The sequence below is a fragment of the Anomaloglossus baeobatrachus genome, chromosome 9 (assembly GCF_048569485.1).
Source record: "Anomaloglossus baeobatrachus isolate aAnoBae1 chromosome 9, aAnoBae1.hap1, whole genome shotgun sequence".
Taxonomy (NCBI): domain Eukaryota; kingdom Metazoa; phylum Chordata; class Amphibia; order Anura; family Aromobatidae; genus Anomaloglossus; species Anomaloglossus baeobatrachus.
The window spans coordinates 141518301-141539722 of record NC_134361.1 but is presented as its reverse complement, the minus strand read 5'-3'; the positions used below and the strand labels follow the sequence as shown (position 1 = coordinate 141539722).

Genomic DNA, 21422 nt, shown 5'->3' with positions numbered 1-21422 from the left:
GTACAGCACACATCGGGTTAATTACCCGATGTGTGCTGCAGCTAAATGTGCACAGAGCAGGGAGCAGCGCACAATGCTTAGCGCTGGCTCCTTGCTCTCCTAGTTACAGCACACATCGGGTTAATTAACCCGATGTGTGCTGCAGCTAAATGTGCACAGAGCAGGGAGCAGCGCACACTGCTTAGCGCTGGCTCCTTGCTCTCCTAGTTACAGCACACATCGGGTTAATTAACCAGATGTGTCCTGCAGCTACAAGTGCACAGAGCAGGAGCCGGCACTGACAGTGAGAGTGGAGGAGGCTGGTATCGAAGGTAAATATCGGGTAACCAAGGACAGGGCTTCTTGGTTACCCGATGTTTACATTGGTTACCAGCCTCCGCAGAAGCCGGCTACTGCTGCCTGCACATTTAGTTGTTGCTGTCTCGCTGTCACACACAGCGATCTGTGCTTCACAGCAGGACAGCAACAACTAAAAAATGGCCCAGGACATTCAGCAACAACCAACGACCTCACAGCAGGGGCCAGGTTGTTGCTGGATGTCACACACAGCAACATCGCTAGCAACGTCACAAAAGTTGTTCGTTAGCAGCGATGTTGCTAGCGATGTTGCTTAGTGTGACGGGGCCTTAACACTCACGCAGAGTTTTTCAACTACTAGCTGCTCCAGTACAATACCTGGGTTAGGGGTACTTCTCACATAGCGAGATCGCTAGCGAGATCGCTGCTGAGTCACGGTTTTTGTGACACACCAGTGACCTCATTAGCGATCTCGCTGTGTGTGACACTGAGCAGCAATCTGGCCCCTGCTGTGAAATCGCTGCTCGTTACACACAGTGCTGGTTCATTTTTTGGATGTTGCTCTCCCACTGTGAAGCACACATCGTTGTGTTTGACAGCGAGAGAGCAACGATCTGAATGTGGAGGGAGCAGAGAGTCAGCGTCTGACAGCCTGCGGTCAGCTGTAACCAAGGTAAATATTGGGTAACCAAGCGAAGTGCTTTGCTTGGTTACCCGATATTTACCTTGGTTACCAGCGTACACCGCTCTCAGGCTGCCAGTGCCGGCTCCCTGCTCCCTACACAAGTAGCCGGAGTACACATCAGGTAAATAAGCAAAGCGGTTTGCTTATTAACCCGATGTGTACTCTGGGTAGGAGTGCAGGGAGCCAGCGCTAAGCGGTGTGTGCTGGTAACCAAGGTAAATATCGGGTAACCAAGCACTTGGTTACCCGATATTTACCTTAGTTACCAAGCGCAGCATCGCTTCCACGCGTCGCTGCTGGCTGGGGGCTGGTCACTGGTCGCTGGTGAGATCTGCCTGATTGACAGCTCACCAGCAACCATGTAGCGACGCACCAGCGATTCTGACCAGGTCAGATCACTGGTGGGATTGCTGGAGCGTCACTAAAGTGTGACGTACCCTTACCTTAAACATTGTATATGACTCACGGTTGGGACATACAGTTCACAAGCTTCAACTCATTAACTTTAGTAGGATAATTTACTTATATATCTGAGCGCTGGTGTATTATACTTTTTATCTTACTCTTCATCTTTTTCAGTGTGGAAATGTTGTTTATTGTTTGGGCCTTTGGGTGGGTGGCTGGGTAAATCTGCTTCCAAGGCCGGTGGTAGAGACAGCTGAACACCACAGTGGGACAAGGAAGTGGAGGTGGTTGCAAATATGTGACGACAGGTGTAGGGCAGAAGGCACCTACATCTGCGTTCTGGACAGGGGATTGGCCAACAAGTACCAAAGGGGAAGTTGCAGTGGTGTTAACCGCAGACACTGATTGTGGACCCAGGCATCCGGACCAACTAATCAGGTGCTTGGATGACATGTGCCTGAGCATGCTAGTGGCGGTCAGGCTTGTAGTGGTCTGGCACGTTGAGAGGGCAGAAGAAGCTAGAACTGGACAGGTAACAGCTCTTCAGAGTGTTCAAGTGTGGGGTCACTTGTCTCCTTGCACTCGCCATGATAGGTGAAAGGAGGATCAGGGTGATGATTATGTGGTACAGACTCTTGGCTAGTAAGACTGGACTGTGTGTCCCCACTGCACAGTGGGACAAGAAGATAGGTCTAGATGATGCATGTGTTTGGTGTTCTCCCGCAGCAGGCCCAGTTTGCCGCGTGGCCTCTATGTTCACCATCATCAGTGGGACGTCCACTTCCCTATCTCTTACAACACTCCTTGGGCATTTTAAAATATGTATGCAGCTAAAAGTGGTCTTATTAGAGAATAGAATCTATATACATTGGCGCTGAAAGGACTTTGGGTTGTACGTGGCAGCACCAAGGACTGTAAGGCAATAATCCCTGAATAGATGCCTCAAATATGCTATCCCTACTTGAGCAGCTAGCCCTACACTCAGTGAAGCTAAGAGTGGTGTAGACACAGCTGAACACCGCAGTGGGAGAAGAATAGAATATTTGAATTAGCCCTGAAAAGGACTGTTGGTTGAACATGGCAGCACTAAGGACTGTAAGGCAATGACCCCTGCCTAAATCCTGTAATACGCTATCCCTACTCCAGCAGATAATCCTACACTAACTGCAGATACGAGCAGTATTAATATAGAAAAGCAATCTATTTGAATTAGCCCTGAAAAGGACTTTTGGTTGGACATGGCAGCACCAAGGACTGTGATGCAAAGAACCTTGCCTAAATGCCTGTAATACACAATACCTACTCTAGAAGCTAACCCTATACTAATTTCAGTTAAGAGTGGTATTTGAATCAACCCTGAAAAGGACTGTTGGCTTAATGTTGTAATAGCAGGTACTGTAACACCATAACACACTCTAGCTTCTCCAGCAGATACTCTCCCAAAACTATTTCCGGGTACAGTGTGATGAGCATGTGTCACCAAGTCTTATATAGCCCTGATGACGCTATGCTGCTGGCAAATCAGAGTAATGCCATTAGCCAACATGGCTACAGCATAAGCGTGATGGGCAGACAATCCCTGCAAGTTTAGTGGAAGTGGATGAAAATTAGCTGCAAAACATGTGGGGCGGGGAATCAAGCATAGCGCCAGAGCAGGATACTCGATTAAGTACTGAGCTTCTCAAGCACCAGGATGTTCGAACCATACCAAGCAGGGCCGAGCTCAGTTGCCCATCACTACCTTTTATCCATTGTGAAAATGACAAAAATTGGGGTTAAAGCAATATTTTAGTGGAAAAATTTTAATGTTTGATTTTCTCATGTATTTTGCATTCATTCCTGTGAAGCACCTGATGGGTTAACACATTTCCCAACAGCAGGTTTAAATAATTTGTGCAGTTTTTAAAATGGTATTACTTTAAGAAGTTTTCCAGTATATAGTATAGCCCCTCAAAGTCATTTCAAACCTCAATAAGTTTATAAAAAAAAAATGGATTTATACATTTCTTTGAAAAAAATTAAAATTTGTTGTTAATTTTAACTCTTCTATCGTCCAAACAAAATAAAATGAAATTTGAAAACTGGTGCTGATGTAAAGCAAATATATGTGAATTGTCTATTAGTTTGTGTGGTCTACAAGTGCATCTCAATAAATTAGAATGTCATCAAAAAGTTAATTTATGTCAGTAATTCAATATAAAAAGTGAAACACATATATTATATAGAGTTATTACACACAGAGGGATCTATTTCAAGTGTTTACAGCCAATGAAAACCCAAAAGTCATTATCTCAGAAAATTAGAATATTATACAGTCAGGGCCAGAAATATTTGGACAGTGACACAAGTTTTGTTATTTTAGCTGTTTACAAAAACATGTTCAGAAATACAATTATATATATAATATGGGCTGAAAGTGCACACTCCCAGCTGCAATCTGAGAGTTTTCACATCCAAATCGGAGAAAGGGTTTAGGAATCATAGCTCTGTAATGCATAGCCTCCTCTTTTTCAAGGGACCAAAAGTAATTGGACAAGGGACTCTAAGGGCTGCAATTAACTCTGAAGGCGTCTCCCTCGTTAACCTGTAATCAATGAAGTAGTTAAAAGGTCTGGGGTTGATTACAGGTGTGTGGTTTTGCATTTGGAAGCTGTTGCTGTGACCAGACAACATGCGGTCTAAGGAACTCTCAATTGAGGTGAAGCAGAACATCCTGAGGCTGAAAAAAAAGAAAAAATCCATCAGAGAGATAGCAGACATGCTTGGAGTAGCAAAATCAACAGTCGGGTACATTCTGAGAAAAAAGGAATTGACTGGTGAGCTTGGGAACTCAAAAAGGCCTGGGCGTCCACGGATGACAACAGTGGTGGATGATCGCCGCATACTTTCTTTGGTGAAGAAGAACCCGTTCACAACATCAACTGAAGTCCAGAACACTCTCAGTGAAGTAGGTGTATCTGTCTCTAAGTCAACAGTAAAGAGAAGACTCCATGAAAGTAAAAACAAAGGGTTCACATCTAGATGCAAACCATTCATCAATTCCAAAAATAGACAGGCCAGAGTTAAATTTGCTGAAAAACACCTCATGAAGCCAGCTGAGTTCTGGAAAAGTATTCTATGGACAGATGAGACAAAGATCAACCTGTACCAGAATGATGGAAAAAAAAAGTTTGGAGAAGAAAGGGAACGGCACATGATCCAAGGCACACCACATCCTCTGTAAAACATGGTGGAGGCAACGTGATGGCATGGGCATGCATGGCTTTCAATGGCACTGGGTCACTTGTGTTTATTGATGACATAACAACAGACAAGAGTAGCCGGATGAATTCTGAAGTGTACCGGGATATACTTTCAGTCCAGATTCAGCCAAATGCCGCAAACTTGATCGGACGGCGCTTCATTGTACAGATGGACAATGACCCCAAGCATACAGCCAAAGCTACCCAGGAGTTCATGAGTGCAAAAAAGTGGAACATTATGCAATGGCCAAGTCAATCACCAGATCTTAACCCAATTGAGCATGCATTTCACTTGCTCAAATCCAGACTTAAGACGGAAAGACCCACAAACAAGCAAGACCTGAAGGCTGCGGCTGTAAAGGCCTGGCAAAGCATTAAGAAGGAGGAAACCCAGCGTTTGGTGATGTCCATGGGTTCCAGACTTAAGGCAGTGATTGCCTCCAAAGGATTCGCAACAAAATATTGAAAATAAAAATATTTTGTTTGGGTTTGGTTTATTTGTCCAATTACTTTTCACCTCCTAAAATGTGGAGTGTTTGTAAAGAAATGTGTACAATTCCTACAATTTCTATCAGATATGTTTGTTCAAACCTTCAAATTAAACGTTACAATCTGCACTTGAATTCTGTTGTAGAGGTTTCATTTCAAATCCAATGTGGTGGCATGCAGAGCCCAACTCGCGAAAATTGTGTCACTGTCCAAATATTTCTGGACCTAACTGTATAAGACCAACTGAGAAAATGATTTTAAACTCAGAAATGTTGGCGCCTACTGAAACGTCTGTACAGTAACTGCCCTCAATACATGATCAGGGCTCCTTTTGCATAAATTACTGCATAAATGCAGCATGATATGGAGGTGATCAGCCTGTGGTACAACTGAGGTGTTATGGAAGCCCAGGTTGCTTTGATAGCAGCATTCAGCTCGACTGCATTGTTGGGTCTGGTGTCTCTCATCCTCCTTTTGACAATATCCCATATATTCTCTATGGGCTTTAGATCAGGCGAGATTGCTGGCCAATCAAGCACTATGATAACTGTGGTTATTAAACCAGATATCGGTACTTTTGGCAGTGTGGACAGGTTCCAAGTCCTGCTGGAAAATTAAATTTCCATCTCCAAAGAGAGGAAAGCATGAAGTGCTCTAAAATTTCCTGGTAGATGACTGTGCTGACTTTGGTCTTGATAGCACACACCAGCAGATGACATGGCTCCCTAAGCCATCACAGATTGTGGAAACTTCATACTAGAACTCAAGCAGGTTGGATGTGGCCTCTCCACTCTTCCTTTAGACTCTGGGATTTTGATTTCCAAATGAAATGCAAAATTTACTTTCATCTGGAAACACCACCTTGGACCACTGAGAAACAGTCCAGTTCTTTTTCTCCTTGCCCAGGCAAGACGCTTCTGACGTTGTTTATTGGTCATGAGTGGCTTGACACCAGTAATATGACACTTCTAGCCCATGTCCTGGATATGTCTGTATGTGGTAGCTCTTGAAGCACTGACTCCAGCAGCAGTCCACTCCTTGTGAATCTCCCCCAAATTTTTTAATGGTCATTTTTTAACAATCCTATTAAGGTTGCGGTTATCCCGGTTGCTTGTGCACTTTTTTCTACCACAATTTTTCCTTCAACTCAACTGTCCATTAAAATTCTTGAGTACAGCACTCTGTGAACAGTCAGTGTAGCACCCCTGAACCCGTCAGGGCACTACAAGGTACTGCATCCTGTCAAAGATGCAGGGCCTACCCCCAGGGACCTGGAAGACAAGTGCCGGTTACATCAAAACACATAAACATCCCCAGTTTCCCCCTCTCCCAATCATGGGTGACTGACTAGTTTGGGACCTAATGGATGGCCACCCAAGGGTGTAACCGATCCAGTCCACTATCCGACAACCAGGGGGGGGAGGAGTCAGTCTGTGGTGACAGTTGTAAGAGACAGACGTGTCTTCAGACGGGGTCGTATAGCAGTGACCTGGCTAGTGAAGAGGAGTGGTTGCCAGGGAGGGTACGACGAGGTACCCCTGGAACCATAACACCGACAGGGCACAGGGCCCTAGGTGAGGCGAACGCTTCAGGCTACCTGACAAATACCTGCACAGTGGGGGGACCATCCAGGACCTCACTGACCCAAAAATCTGGGGGCACCAGCAGTAACGAGAGAGCCAGGGAGCAGAACAAAACACCGACCCTACAGGGTTCACACTTCCCGTCGTATGGACCAGAAACTGAACGACAAACAGGAGGGGACGCCCAGATGCTCCAAGCTACGGGGTTCCTCTAACCAGTGAGAGGTGCAGGGGAAAGAAGCCACCAGGTTACCACATTGGCACTGGAACAAAAGGGACCAGAGGTCGAAACCAGCTGTCCTCAATTAACCAGAATTACCACCGCTGTGAGTAAACACCAGTTGCACTACATTCCCATCGTGTGGTCTCCCTTCTTTCGATGCCGAACTCCATCATTAACCCCCTGGCGATCGGCCCTACTTGCGGAGGGCCCATCATTCAGGCTGCCATCCCCACCAGCCCCAGTGGCAATAAACTGTGCAGCGACGGCTCCATCTACCTAGCCGTAACCCGCAAGTGGCGTCACAACATAAACTCTCTAATCTCCCTTGTATATAACCCCTGTTCAAGTGACCCCCAGGGTCACGGAAGCGGGCATCGGCCGTTACACACCCGTGACACAGCATCCGGTACTGGTACCAAGTACCCCATAGCCCTGGGGCGGCTCATCAGCTTCTTTAGCAATGACCTTTTGTTGAGTCAGCAGTCTTTCCCATTATTATGTAGTCTACTGAACCAGACTAAGGGGCCATTTTTATACGCTTAGGAAGCTTTTGCAAGTACTTTGTGGTAATTATTCTAATTTTCTGAGATAATGACTTTTGGGTTTTCATTGGCTGTAACCAATAATTATCAACATTAACAGAAATAAACACATGAAATAGATCAATCTGCGTGGACTGACTCTATATAATATATGTTTTTCCCTTTTTGTATTGAATTACTGAAATAAATTAACTTTTTGATGATATTCTAATTTATTGAGATGCACCTGTATGTGGTGTAAGGATATAAACATTCAAACTTTAAAAATTGCTAATCTTATTTCATTTTCAAGAAATTTCAGTCACAAAAAAAATATTTTCAGACTCACTAGGATATTATGAGAAATATGGGGCCTGGTTTATTAACCCCTTCACCCCCAGACAATTTTCCATTTTTTCAAGAGCCATAACTTTATTTTTCTATCAATTTAGGCCATATGAGGGCTTGTTTTTTTGGGGACAAGTTGTACTTTTGAATGACATCATGGATTTTACCATACAGTGTACTGGAAAATGTGGAACAAATTCCAAGTGCTGTGAAATTGCAAAAGAAAAAAGTGCAATTCCACAATTGTTTTTGTTTATTATTCATTTACCATGTTCACTATATGTTAAAACTGACCTGGCTGTCTGATTCCCCAGCTCAGTACGGGTTTGTAGATATCAAACATGTATAGATTTTATTTATTATTTAAGTGGTGAAAAAAACCCCCAGAAATTTGTAAAAAAAAAAATTGCGCTTTTGTCGCCATTTTCTGAGACTCATAATGTTTTAATTTTATGGATGTGGGGATATTATTTTTTTGTGTCCTGAGCTGACAGTTTTAGTTATCAATTTTTGAAGTTTTAATCGCCTGTTATTGCATTTTATTACAATGTTGCGGCAACCAAAAAATCCTAATCCCTGGCTGTCATAACAACCCACCAGCACCCTGTGATCACATCACAGGGACACCGATGTTGGAGGGGAATGATGTGGTGTCAGAGTTTGAGATCGTGATCTAACTAGTTAACAGGTGCAGGTGGATCTCCAATCCAGCCTCACCTGTTCGTTGCACATGTTGGTTGATCAAATCAGCTGTCATATGAAGAGAAAGATCCAAGTTCAGCTCATGAGCTCGCATCAAAGTCAGGGACACAACCAATTACATATAGGTACGTCCTTGGTCGTGAAGGGGTTAAAGGAGTTCTCCAGTCTCAAATGACAAGTCTGCAGTCAGTCTATGTGTCTTTCTATGTGACTGCAGACTTGTGAATACATACTCACGCTTTGTGCGCTGCGAGGATTCACTAGTGTCAGAGCCAGGAAAGGTGGCCACGTGACCACAGGTATGCAATATGGAGGCTGCTGGCCAGAATCCGACTATAGGCCTATGGCCTCACTCAATGCAAGTGTGTTGACAGAGGCAATGCCAACTAGGTTACCGAGCCTACCTGTCTGACACGCCCATTCCACTGATATCTTTATGTGACATACGGTTGTATTGAGAGAGGCCGCACCCACTAGTTGGGTTCTGCATATCGCAAACTTGTGGTAACGTGACCACTGTTCCTGGCACACAGTGTGCGCAATGTGAGGATTCATAAATCTGCAGTCACATAGAGTGACTGCAGACTTGACATTTTAGACGGACAACCCCTTTTAAGGCCAAACATGGCTTGGCGATTGAGGGGTTGATAAAACCAAATTGTAAAAATGATCTTTAGCACCCAGAGGAAGACATCCCCGTTCAAATCTACTTATGTGTGTTCTGAATATAGCATCCTTTGTTAGCGAAAACTAATTGAACATTTTGCTGCTGTTTTTCCTTCTCGAGACTTCATACATGGCATATTTCGATGCCGTTATATCTATATGGATTTGGGATAACAAGTTTTAGCTCACCCAAGTTTTTTAAAACTTTATTCTCAATTTTGATAGAAAGGTCAGATTTTAAATTCTAGCACTAGAAAAAGTTATAAATGATACGTAAATATTGCTGTTTTAAGTGTAGGAAATACAACAGAGAGAAGTGAACATAAAATATGAACACAATGATTAGTTACAGCAACACACCCAGTAATGATTTTTCCAAAATCCTTTCGAAGTTCCAATGCAGTGTAAGTGCACTAAAATGCTTATCGATCACCGTCTTCACTGATTACCAGTGGTGGTCCAGTCCTCTTCTGGACCATGTACGTTACCGCTCTTCAACTTTGCCGGCTCACACAGCCTAGATTGTCTGTAGCATTAATGCTTTTCTAAGGTAAGTGTATGAGCCTTAGAAGGACGTTTCATAGATTTACATTGAAAAAGCAACTTCTTCTCCACATATAAACCTGTGTGAGCCCCATAGTCTAATTTCAGGTCATGTAGTCCGGTAATGGCCTGAAGCGGGGCTGGAATTTGAGGAAGGCAGCGATCAATAACACACTACCCCATATACATTATTTAGAGAGGATTAGATTAAAAATAATTCCTGGAAGGGCTACTCTTTAAATCACGAGCCTTCAAATATGGTTTTCCAGAGACTTTGGTCCCAATTCATCAGACAGTGTTTCTCAGAATTCTGGCAGTAACTGTTTAAAAAGTAGTAACATTTTCACAAAGCTCATAGTACAGCAAAAATATTGTGAGTTCTGGCATTTGTATACCAGTTCTGGCCGGGTGCACCACATTTTTAAAAAAGTGGCAGATCTTAGCCAGGAGGAGGCCTGGATGGCGGCAGTGCATGGCATCTGAAAGATGAGGCAAATCAATTAAAAGGCGAACACCTCTTAATAAATTTGGCACATTGTACTCCAGTGAATAGTTCATCCATACTGCTGTACAAAACACTAGCTTTGATTATTCAGGGCACATTTCTGTTTTTAAGTTTCAATCTTTTGTAGGATGAAGTTGTTGAAGTAATTACTAAGCAGCATTCTTGGACATACACGTTGCAATCACTTCATTTGTACAAGGGATTTTTTTTTCAGACTTTTCAAGTTTCATCATTTAAGCTGCACACAGGCACTCCTAGATTGAGTGAAGAGTTTGCGTTTAACTTCATGGAGCATCTTGTCCTATACCATGCCGCCCACATATAGGACACCATGTTGAATGTGTAAGGCTCCCTTTAATCGGAATTGTACACATCTGTATGCAGTGAACTCCCGCTATTAGCAACTGTAGGTAGTCAATATAATAGTGTCATGGTACTCAAGGAAACCTGATCCATATTGTCCCACTTCCAAAGCAGTTGTTCAAACTGTCATTATGGTAGGTCTACCACTGACATGTCAGCCACTGTATTTTTTTCTGATACTTTTCGTGGACACAATTTTCTCTATCAATAAATTCTCATTGTTTCTTACCTGTACAGATGAAGCCTGGTAACCCTCCATAAATTACGTCATCGTTGTCAGGTAGTATGAAGGGACAGCGGGTCTGCACTTCCAGGCAGTACTGCTTGCAGGGGATGCCATTTCGACACTGTCGTTGGGTCACATTAAAATATTCTGAGCACAGCCAGGCTTTGTAGACAGCCTACGGATGAATAATTAGAAAAATGTCAAAAATTCGCAAATTTAATCAGTTAATTATCTGACATTGTGGTCTACTCTATTTTACTTACTACTCTACATGTGAGGGGCCAATAAGGATTCCAACCCAAAAGCCCATCAGTCATTTAACTCATCATCACCTCTATAGTCACAAAATTGACAATGCCATAAACAAAGGCTAGAATGCAGTATATAGCACCCTCCTACTAATGACACCAGTTTAGTGATCTATCGTACAGTATGATGGGAATGAGATTCAGAATTAAAAGAGTTATCCAACTTTAAGTATTGAAAAAAAAATCTGCACATGTTATGAATTAACAAGTTTTTCCTGGTTTACAAGAGGTTGGCATATAACCCACCCAGTGGCATAGTATTGGGTTGCCAGGACCAGTGACAAGGCAAATATCTAGTGCCCCCTAACCTGTGGATTATTATTTCTCTCTGTGTCTTTTCACCAGTCCAGTATTGACCCCTTTTTCCCCATATGTTTTACACTTTAATAAAATACTGATGTAATTTATATCTTGCACTTTGACCCTCCATTTTTCTGTTGTTTTTTGTTTGCTGTAAACTGACATAAAATGTTAATAACAAAGGTATATATTGCTAGAATATGTTTTTCTTATGTTCTCTTTATTATAATTTTGTTTTTTATTTTATTACTCTTGCCCTAAACCTAGCCCTATCACTAGCTCTAGCCCTAGCTCTATCACTACCTCTAACCCTAGCTCTATCTCTAGCTCTAACCATAGCCCTATCACTAGCTCTAACCATAGCCCTATCACTAGCTCTAACCCTAACTCTATCACTACCTCTAACCCTAGCCCTATCACTAGCTCTAACCATAGCCCTATCACTAGCTCTAGCCCTAGCTCTAACCCTAACCCTATCACTAGCTCTAACCCTAGCCCTATCACTAGCTCTAACCATAGCCCTATCACTAGCTCTAACCCTAGCCCTATCACTAGCTCTAACCATAGCCCTATCACTAGCTCTAACCCTAGCTCTATCACTAGCTCTAACCAAGCTCTATCACTAGCTCTAACCCTAGCCCTATCACTAGCTCTAGCCCTAGGTCTAACCCTAACCCTATCACTAGCTCTAACCCTAGCCCTATCACTAGCTCTAACCCTAGCCCTATCACTAGCTCTAACCCTAGCCCTATCACTAGCTCTAACCATAGCCCTATCACTAGCTCTAACCCTAGCTCTATCACTAGCTCTAACCAAAGCTCTATCACTAGCTCTAACCCTAGTTCTATCACTAGCTCTAACCCTAACCCTATCACTATCTGTAACCCTAGCCCTATCACTAGCTCTAACCCAAGCCTTATCACTAGCTCTAACCCTAGCTCTATCACTAGCAGCCCTAACACTAGTTATCATTAGAAAAAGTATGTAAAAAATATAAAATTTATCATAAGGCTATGTTCACACTAGAAAAATGATTTTTCTTATGAAATTTCTTAAGAAATTTCTTGAGAGTGAAGGATTAGCGCACCTGCGTTAAAAAACGCACCAATAACATAACACACCAATAACATAGGTGCGTTTTAGGGCGTTTTTGGTGCGTTTTCGTTGTGTTTTCGGTGTGTTTTTGGTGCGTTTTTTTCAGGTTGGTCCCTGCGTTTTTTAATGCCTTTACAACAATAAAGCATGTTGAAAATGAAAAAAAAAAATAGATAATACAAAGATAGATAGATGATAGATAGATAGAGGGATAGATAGATGGATTGATAGACAGATAGATATAGATAGATAATAGATATTTAAGGGAATAGATAGTTAGATAGTAGTGATGAGCGAGTATGCTTGTTACTACTCGGTACTCGCACGAGTATCACTGTACTCGGGCTACTCGGCGGGGACCGAGTAATCTCGCGATACTCGTGCTGTACTCGTGGTCTTCATCCCTGCATGTTGGCGCTCTTTTGTGAGCCAGCCCTCATGCAGGGATTGGCTGGCAGACCACTGCAATGCCACAGCCCTGTTAGTTGTGGAATTGCAGTGATTGGCCGGCCTGCACAGCGTGACCGAGCCTTTATACCGGCGGGCGCGCTGTGCTCTGCACACAGCCATCCAGACAGTCAGTGCAGGGAGAGTGTTGCTGCTTCAGGGAAAGGTTTGCGGCCCATTATAGTTATTTCCGTAGCAGGGCTGCAAACAGTGTGACCAGAAGTCCTTCTCAGGACTATAATAGTTGTATACAGGCAGGCAGGGTATAGCCAGGTCGGAGTACTGTAGCAGAGTCCTTCTCAGGACTATTGTTGCTGTATACAGGCAGAGTATAGCCAGGTCGGAATACAGGCTAGTGACCAGAAGAGTCCTTGTCAGGACTATTGTAGCAGTATACAGGCAGGCAGGCAGGCAGGCAGGGTATATAGCCATTCCTAGTGGTGACCGTATACCAGCCTTCATCATATCTGGGGCTGGTGTACACAGTCTAAAACAGTCCAGATAGTGTCAGACTTCTCAGTAATTGTCGCTCCTAAAAACCTGTTAGGTTCTTAGTGCGTCCGTGCTTGCATTTAAAAACCGCACGTGTGTGCCTGTCGGTGGCAGCGTACAGGTGCACGTTTTGCACAAACTATTATATAACGCACAAGTCTAGTGAATAATACACGTCAGTCAGCAGTGTCTGATAGTGTCAGACTTCTCAGTAATTGTCGCTCCTAAAAACCTCAAAGTGGAGAGGGAGAAGGGGTTAAACCCGCGCAATCCGCCAGTAATCCAGAAGGAGATGTTGATAAATTAAACAATCTTTTATTCCATGGGTCTACGCGTTTCAAGGTCTAAGACCTCTTCTTCAGGACCAGTAAATCAACACTGCATGTACAGAGAGGTGAACCCTTTTATACATATGGTATCTACAAAGTACCGCCTCCCGGCACTTTGAAAAAAGTCAGAAAAAAAAAAAAAAAAAGACCTCTGCATGCATGATGCAGCACTTTCTGCAGACATAACAAAACTCTGTTAAATGTTCATAGACTGGTCATCATAATAGTTTACATGAAAAATAAACAATAATTGGATGAAAAATCAAGAAAAAAGAAATAAGAAATGAGAGGAATAGTATGAAAAAATGTCAATTTTCGGGACAAGAACTCCAAAGTAGCAGTCCCTAATTATAAGGTAAAATTCGACTTTTAGTGGTGAACGCCACCAGTGATTTTTATATCTGTGTACCCATAAATATGTAACACAGGTAAATTATATTGACATCTAGGTGAAAGAAGAAAAAAATATATATATAAATATATGTATGGCAAAACATATTTTATAGAAAAAACTATAAAAAGTAATAGATAATAAATAATGAAAAAATAAAATGCTGTGATATGTTGAATAAAAATTGTAAAGGAATTTTTTGCCCAGGAATAAAAATATAAATATAAAATTGTAAAAAAGTGATGTGAATCTTTATTATTTGTATTGTAAAAGGGATAATAAGGATAAGATAAAAAGAGGCAGGATGACCATCTCAAAAATTTTTAATACAAAATCAGTAGAAGAGGTCTGTCACTTCATTAAGTCCTATCGGTTTTAGTGTATTTAATCTATAAATCCAGAATGTCTCTTTTTTATTTAGAGCCTCAATTCTGTTAGGAGTATTAATAGGGATTTGTTCAATTGGTGTTATAGTGATGTCTGCCTTTTTACCATGTATTAACGTACAATGTCGGGACAGACCATGCAAAAGGAACCCTTTCTTGATTTTGTGTCTGTGGGAATTTAATCTATTATGTAGGGGCTGTCTGGTTCTCCCTACATATTTTTTTCCACATACACAATCAATAAGATAGACAACAAAATCAGAGTGGCATGTGAGGTGTCCCTTAATAGTGTATTTTTCTGGTTCTTCTGCTGGACCAAATGTCTTTCTTTTATGCGCAATGGATGTGCAGCATAGACAGTTTTTACTAAAACACTTTGAGACCCCGATTGAGCATTCCCTTTTGTTACAATTGATAGGGAATCTCAGCCTACTGGGTGCCACAATATTCCTAATGGTGGGGGCTCTCCTGAAAGTAATGCCTGGAAAAGGTGGAAGGATGTTTTTAAGCACAGGGTCCCCCAAAAGGATCTCCAAGTGCTTAGTAAGTGTCTTTTTAATAACAGCGTTGTCATGGCTAAACGGTCTCAGTTCTGGCATTTACTCCGTACCGCTACTCTATGTGTCCTCATGGCAGGTTCAGGAGCATGCGTATAGATGCTTTTTCCACGCTTATGTCCGATAATAACCTAGAGTCCTTTTTTGCTTGGGCCTCTCCAGGAATAATGAATACAAATATGTCCTCCTGCTCCTAACTGTTTGGAGTGACTATTTTAAAAGTTTTTTAACCCACAATACAAATAATAAAGATTCACATCACTTTTTTACAATTTTATATTTATATTTTTATTCCTGGGCAAAAAATTCCTTTACAATTTTTATTCAACATATCACAGCATTTTATTTTTTCATTATTTATTATCTATTACTTTTTATAGTTTTTTCTATAAAATATGTTTTGCCATACATATATTTATATATATATTTTTTTCTTCTTTCACCTAGATGTCAATATAATGTACCTGTGTTACATATTTATGGGTACACAGATATAAAAATCACTGGTGGCGTTCACCACTAAAAGTCGAATTTTACCTTATAATTAGGGACTGCTACTTTGGAGTTCTTGTCCCGAAAATTGACATTTTTTCATACTATTCCTCTCATTTCTTATTTCTTTTTTCTTGATTTTTCATCCAATTATTGTTTATTTTTCATGTAAACTATTATGATGACCAGTCTATGAACATTTAACAGAGTTTTGTTATGTCTGCAGAAAGTGCTGCATCATGCATGCAGAGGTCTTTTTTTTTTTTTTTTTCTGACTTTTTTCAAAGTGCCGGGAGGCGGTACTTTGTAGATACCATATGTATAAAAGGGTTCACCTCTCTGTACATGCAGTGTTGATTTACTGGTCCTGAAGAAGAGGTCTTAGACCTTGAAACGCGTAGACCCATGGAATAAAAGATTGTTTAATTTATCAACATCTCCTTCTGGATTACTGGCGGATTGCGCGGGTTTAACCCCTTCTCCCTCTCCACTTTGAAGTCTGAAACACGTGGGGCCGCTGCAGCTGCCATTATCTCATGCTATCTGTGGTGGTTGTGACCTCTCACAACCTCAATCGGTGAGTGCATTTACCATTTGCTAACCGTGTGTTTTATCTGGTAAAACCCTATCAGCGCTTCTCTTTTCTAGTTTAGCTCCTAAAAACCTGTTAGGTTCTTAGTGCGTCCGTGCTTGCATTTAAAAACCGCACGTGTGTGCCTGTCGGTGGCAACGTACAGGTGCACGTTTTGCACAAGCTATTATATAACGCACAAGTCTAGTGAATAATACACGTCAGTCAGCAGTGTCTGATAGTGTCAGACTTCTCAGTAATTGTCGCTCCTAAAAACCTGTTAGGTTCTTAGTGCGTCCGTGCTTGCATTTAAAAACCGCACGTGTGTGCCTGTCGGTGGCAGCGTCAGGCTCCATATTGTCCCTGGATAGAGACGTGCATGATGGCCTGTAAACCTGAAGTGCCCATTGTAAGGAAGTGGGTCTATTGTAGTAAAGCCCTTAGGCAGGGCAGCCAAAAATTTGGAGGCTCCACATTGTCCCTGGATAGAGATGTGCATGAGGGCCTCAAAACATTGTTCACATTGCAAAGGAGCGGGTCTCCTGTCGTTGTAATGCCCATTCTGAAAGAATGGGCGAAAAAATTTACCACTGGGGGTATACCTGAAACAACAGCCTAACTATTGTAACGGTCATCATGATGGCACATGAGGAGAAGGAGGAGCAGTCCAGCGATTAGCCAAAGTCCAGAAGTGTGTTACCATGGGTGAGTGTAGTTACATGGCAAATTCCCGTTACAAACTTTAAATTCCGCTGTCATTTGCTGGTGGTGTGGTGAAGTCTGGCCCAATCCAACCCTTGTTCATCTTGATCAGAGTCAGCCTGTCAGCATTTTCAGTTGACAGGCGGGTGCGTTTATCTCTAATGATTCCACCTGCGGCACTAAAAACACGCTCTGACAAAACGCTAGCGGCAGGGCAGGCCAGGATTTCCAAGGCGTAGAGAGCCAATTCATGCCACGTGTCCAGCTTGGATACCCATTAATTGTAAGGCACAGAGGAATGTCGGAGTACAGTTGTTTGATCTGCAAGGTACTCCTTGAGCATCTGGGCAAACTTAGGATTTCTTGTGGCACTACCCCACACCTCAGGGGCTGTGGTATGTGAGGGGCTGAGAAAACTGTCCCACATCTTAAAGACTGTTCCCCTACCTCTGGCGGATTGGACTTGTGCCCGTCTCGGCTGTACGCCTTGGTTGTCCACTGATTCCTGACCTATGCCGCTAGCGTTTTGTGAGGGGAATGCTTTGCCTACTTCCGTGACTATGGCCTTCTGGAACTGCTGCATTTTGCCTGACCTCTCCGCCTCGGGAATAAGAGACATAAAGTTCTCCTTTTAGCGTGGGTCTAACAGTGTTACCAACCAGTAATGATTGTCAGCCAAGATGTTCTTAACGCGAGGGTCACGAGACAGGCAGCTTACCATAAAGTCAGCCATGTGTGCCAGACGATTAACAGCCATCACTTCAGTATCCTGACCAACACGATGACTGAACATGCTGTCCTCCTCCTTCTCCTCATCATCTTTCCTGTCCTCCTGCCAGCCACGCTGAACCGAGGATATGACTGCATGTCATATCCTCAATTTGGCCGGAGAGTTGCTCCATGTCTTCATCCTCCTCCTCGTCATAGTCCTCCACTGCACGTTGTGATGAGACGAGGCTGGGCTGTGAGTTATCACCCACATCCACTACTGTTTCTTGCTCCAACTCATCGCGCTCCGCCTGCAATGCATCATGTTTGTTTTTGAGCAGAGACCATTTTAGAAGGCAGAGAAGCGGTATGGTGACGCTAATAATGTCGTCATCGCCGCTCACCATCTTGGTGGAGTCCTCAAAGTTTTGGACGATGGTACATAGGTCGGAAATCCATCTCCACTCCTCAGGTGTTATGTGTGGAGTTTGACCCATTTCCCTACGGCTTAGGTGATGCAGGTACTCAACAACTGCCCTCTTCTGCTCACATATCCTGACCAACATGTGCAGAGTTGAATTCCAACGCGTGGGGACATCACACACCAGTCTGTGAGCCGGAAGATGCAAATGGCGCTGAAAGCCGGCAAGGCCGGCTGAAGCAGTAGGTGACTTTCGAAAATGTGCAGACAGGCGGTAAACTTTTACCAGCAGATCAGACAGCTCTGGGTATGACTTTAGAAACCGCTGAACCACGAGGTTGAGCACATGGGCCACGCATGGACCATGTGTCAGCTGGCCCCGCCTCAAAGCCGCCACCAGGTTCCGGCCATTGTCACACACAACCTTTCCTGGCTTTAGGTTCAGAGGTGTGAGCCAGTGATCTGCATGCTGTTTCAGAGCTGTCCACACTTCTTCTGCATTGTGGGGTTTGTCACCTATGCAGATTAGCTTCAGCACAGCCTGTTGCCACTTCGCCGAGGCAGTGCTGCAGTGCTTCTGTGTCGCCCTGGACAAGGCAGGGGCCACAGAGCACAACACTTACACACCCCACACTCCCTGCAGACACATCATAGTCAAAACACAAAATCCTTGTTGCCTTCCCCAGGGGCTGTTGTCCACACCAGGGGGTGGAGCCAGGCGGTTGGTCTCCACCCACCAAGGAGTTCACAGTCCTGGAGGAGGGAAAACACAGGCAGTGAGAGTTAAGCTAAGGAAGTGGAAGGAGGAAAGTAGTAGAGAGGAGAAAAGTGACAGCAAAGAGCCTGAAGTTGGTCCGGGTGTGTGGCCCGGACAGGACAGCAAGGTTGGCAGGATGTGGTGACCGTCTGCAGTGGAGGCCGATTGGAGTCTGCCGTAAGGACCGTGGACGGGTGGTGACCCGGCGGCACCGTACCGGTATACAAAGAGAAGCCAGCACCATTGGCAGGGGCCTTTCGGATCCCGGCAAGGCTTGGTGTCGCCGTGAATTTGCCAAATCTGTTAGTGAAGGGGACCTCCGGGTTTCCAAACAGCCAAGTCCCGATAGAAGGCAACCGTCCAACCGTGAAGGGGAGACACCGCCACCGCCAAGGGCAACCGTCTCCCAGGGCCAGCGCCTGTGGGCAAAAGGGGCTCCTCCGGCCCATATCCAGGTCGGGGAGCGGGTTACCGGTGGGAACCCATCGCTACCAACACTGAACTTAGGTGCAGGGAGAGACAGTCATCACTAACCTGCAGGGAGGAACAACCGCAGCCGTCCGAGGGACCCGTCCATCCAGCCGCTTGTTTTACCGTGAACTGTGTCATCATCATTGGGCTGAGTGAGTACCTCCGTGCCGTGCGGCACAGCGCTGCCCCTACGACCCTGCACCTCATCAGGCCCCGCAACCCGCCTGTCATCCATCTCTACCCCATCACCGGGTCCCGGGACAACCAACCCCCCTACCCACGGAGGGGAGAAATAACAACAAAGCTGCTCCCTGTCACAGGCTCCCGGGATCCCCGTCCAGAGCAGCGGTGGTGTCCACACAATCACCACAACCGTGGGTGGCGTCACGGACAATATCCCCAAAACCCAAACCACCCCTTTTCACTCACGGGCGAGGAGCGCCGCTCGAGTCCCCGGGATCCGGCCATCGCTCGAGCCACCGAGAAGCAGCAGCCCTAGAGCAGCGGCAGCCGGACCCGAGCAGTGGGAGAGCGCAGCGTCCCCTCCTCCGCCCGCGACACTTCCAGCTTGGGACTGGTGTGGAGGGTAAAGTGGATGAGGATGCGCAGGAGGAGGAGGAGGCTGAGGAGCATGACATTCCGGAGCTGTAGAGTGTGGGTGAAACCCTGACTGAGGTAGGGCCTGCAAAACTTGGTGTGGGAAGGACGTGTTCCGTCCCTCGCTCAGACTGGGTCCCAGCTTCCACAATATTAACCCAGTGTGCCGTCAACGAGATGTAGCGGCCTTGCCCACAAGCACTTGTCCACGTGTCTGTGGTTAGGTGGACTTTGGCTGAAACAGCGTTGTTCAGGGCACGTGTGATGTTTTGTGACACGTGGTTATGCAATGCGGGGACGGCACACCGGGAGAAATAGTGGCGGCTGGGGACCGAGTAACGTGGGACAGCTGCCGCCATCAGGTCGCGGAATGCTTCTGTCTCCACCAGTCTAAAAGGCAACATTTCCAGCGCAAGCAGTCGCGAAATGTTAGCATTTAGAAGTGTGGCATGTGGGGCGTTGGCAGTGTATTTGCGCCTGCGTTCAAAGGTTTGCTGAATGGATAACTGAACGCTGCGCTGGGACAAGGACGTGCTTGATGATGGTGTTATTTCTGCGTGGGCAACTGCAGGTGCAGGGCCGGAGGAGGCTTGTTCGCAGGCAGCATGGGCAGGGGATTGGCTCGCATGCACAACAAGCGAAGACGTAGCAGTGACATCATCAAGCACTGCTCCTCGACTCTGTTGTACATCCCACAAAGTCGGGTGCTTGGCTGACATGTGCCTGATCATGCTGGTGGTGGTCAGGCTGCTAGTTTTGGTACCCCTGCTGATGCTGGCATGGCAGGTGTTGCAAATGGCCTTTTTAGAATCATCTGGAGCCAACTTAAAAATTTGCCAGACTCGGGAAGACCTAACATTTGTACAGGCACCTTGTGTCGTGTTGTTGTTCCGGGGAACGGTTGCCTGACGTCTGCCTGGGGCCACCACCCTGCTTCTTACTGCCTGTTGGGATGCTACGCCTCCCTCCCCCTGTGCACTGCTGTCCTCGCTCTGCATATCCTCCTGCCAGGTTGGGTCAGTTACTGGATCATCCACCACGTCGTCTTCCTCTTCCGCACCCTGCTCCTCCTCCTGACTTCCTGACAATTGTTTCTCATCATCGTCCACCCCTTGTTGAGACACGTTGCGAACTCCGTGAGAACGTGGCTGCTCAAATATTTGGGCATCTGTACATACAATCTCGTCATGGCCCACTTCAACAGGAGCTGGCGAGAGGCCAGAATGTGTGAATGGAAACGTGAACAGCTCTTCCGAGTGTCCAAGTGTGGGATCAGTAATGTCCGTGGACGTGTACTCGGCCTGGTGGTAGGAAGGAGGATCAGGTTCTGAAATGTGCGGTGCAGTATCACGGCTACTGACACTTGACCGTGTGGAAGACAGAGTGTTTGTGGTGGTGCCAATCTGACTGGAAGCATTATCCGCTATCCAACTAACAACCTGTTGACACTGGTCTTGGTTCAAGAGCGGTGTACTGCTGCGGTCCCCAAGAATTTGGGACAGGACGTGCGAGCGAGTAGATGTGGCCCTTTGTTGTGGCGAAATTAGAGCTTGCACACGACCTCGGTCTCTGCCTGCACCACCATCACGTCCACTTCCTT

General features: G+C 44.9%; 1 protein-coding gene across 1 annotated transcript in view; it reads right to left on the bottom strand.

Moving 5' to 3' along the window:
* Positions 1-21422, bottom strand: part of NALF2 (NALCN channel auxiliary factor 2) — a 572598-nt gene that overhangs the window by 49749 nt on the left and 501427 nt on the right. The window contains exon 2 of the mRNA XM_075323998.1: positions 10802-10973. Coding sequence (XP_075180113.1) covers positions 10802-10973 — 172 coding nt within the window. The remainder of the gene's footprint in view (positions 1-10801; positions 10974-21422) is intronic.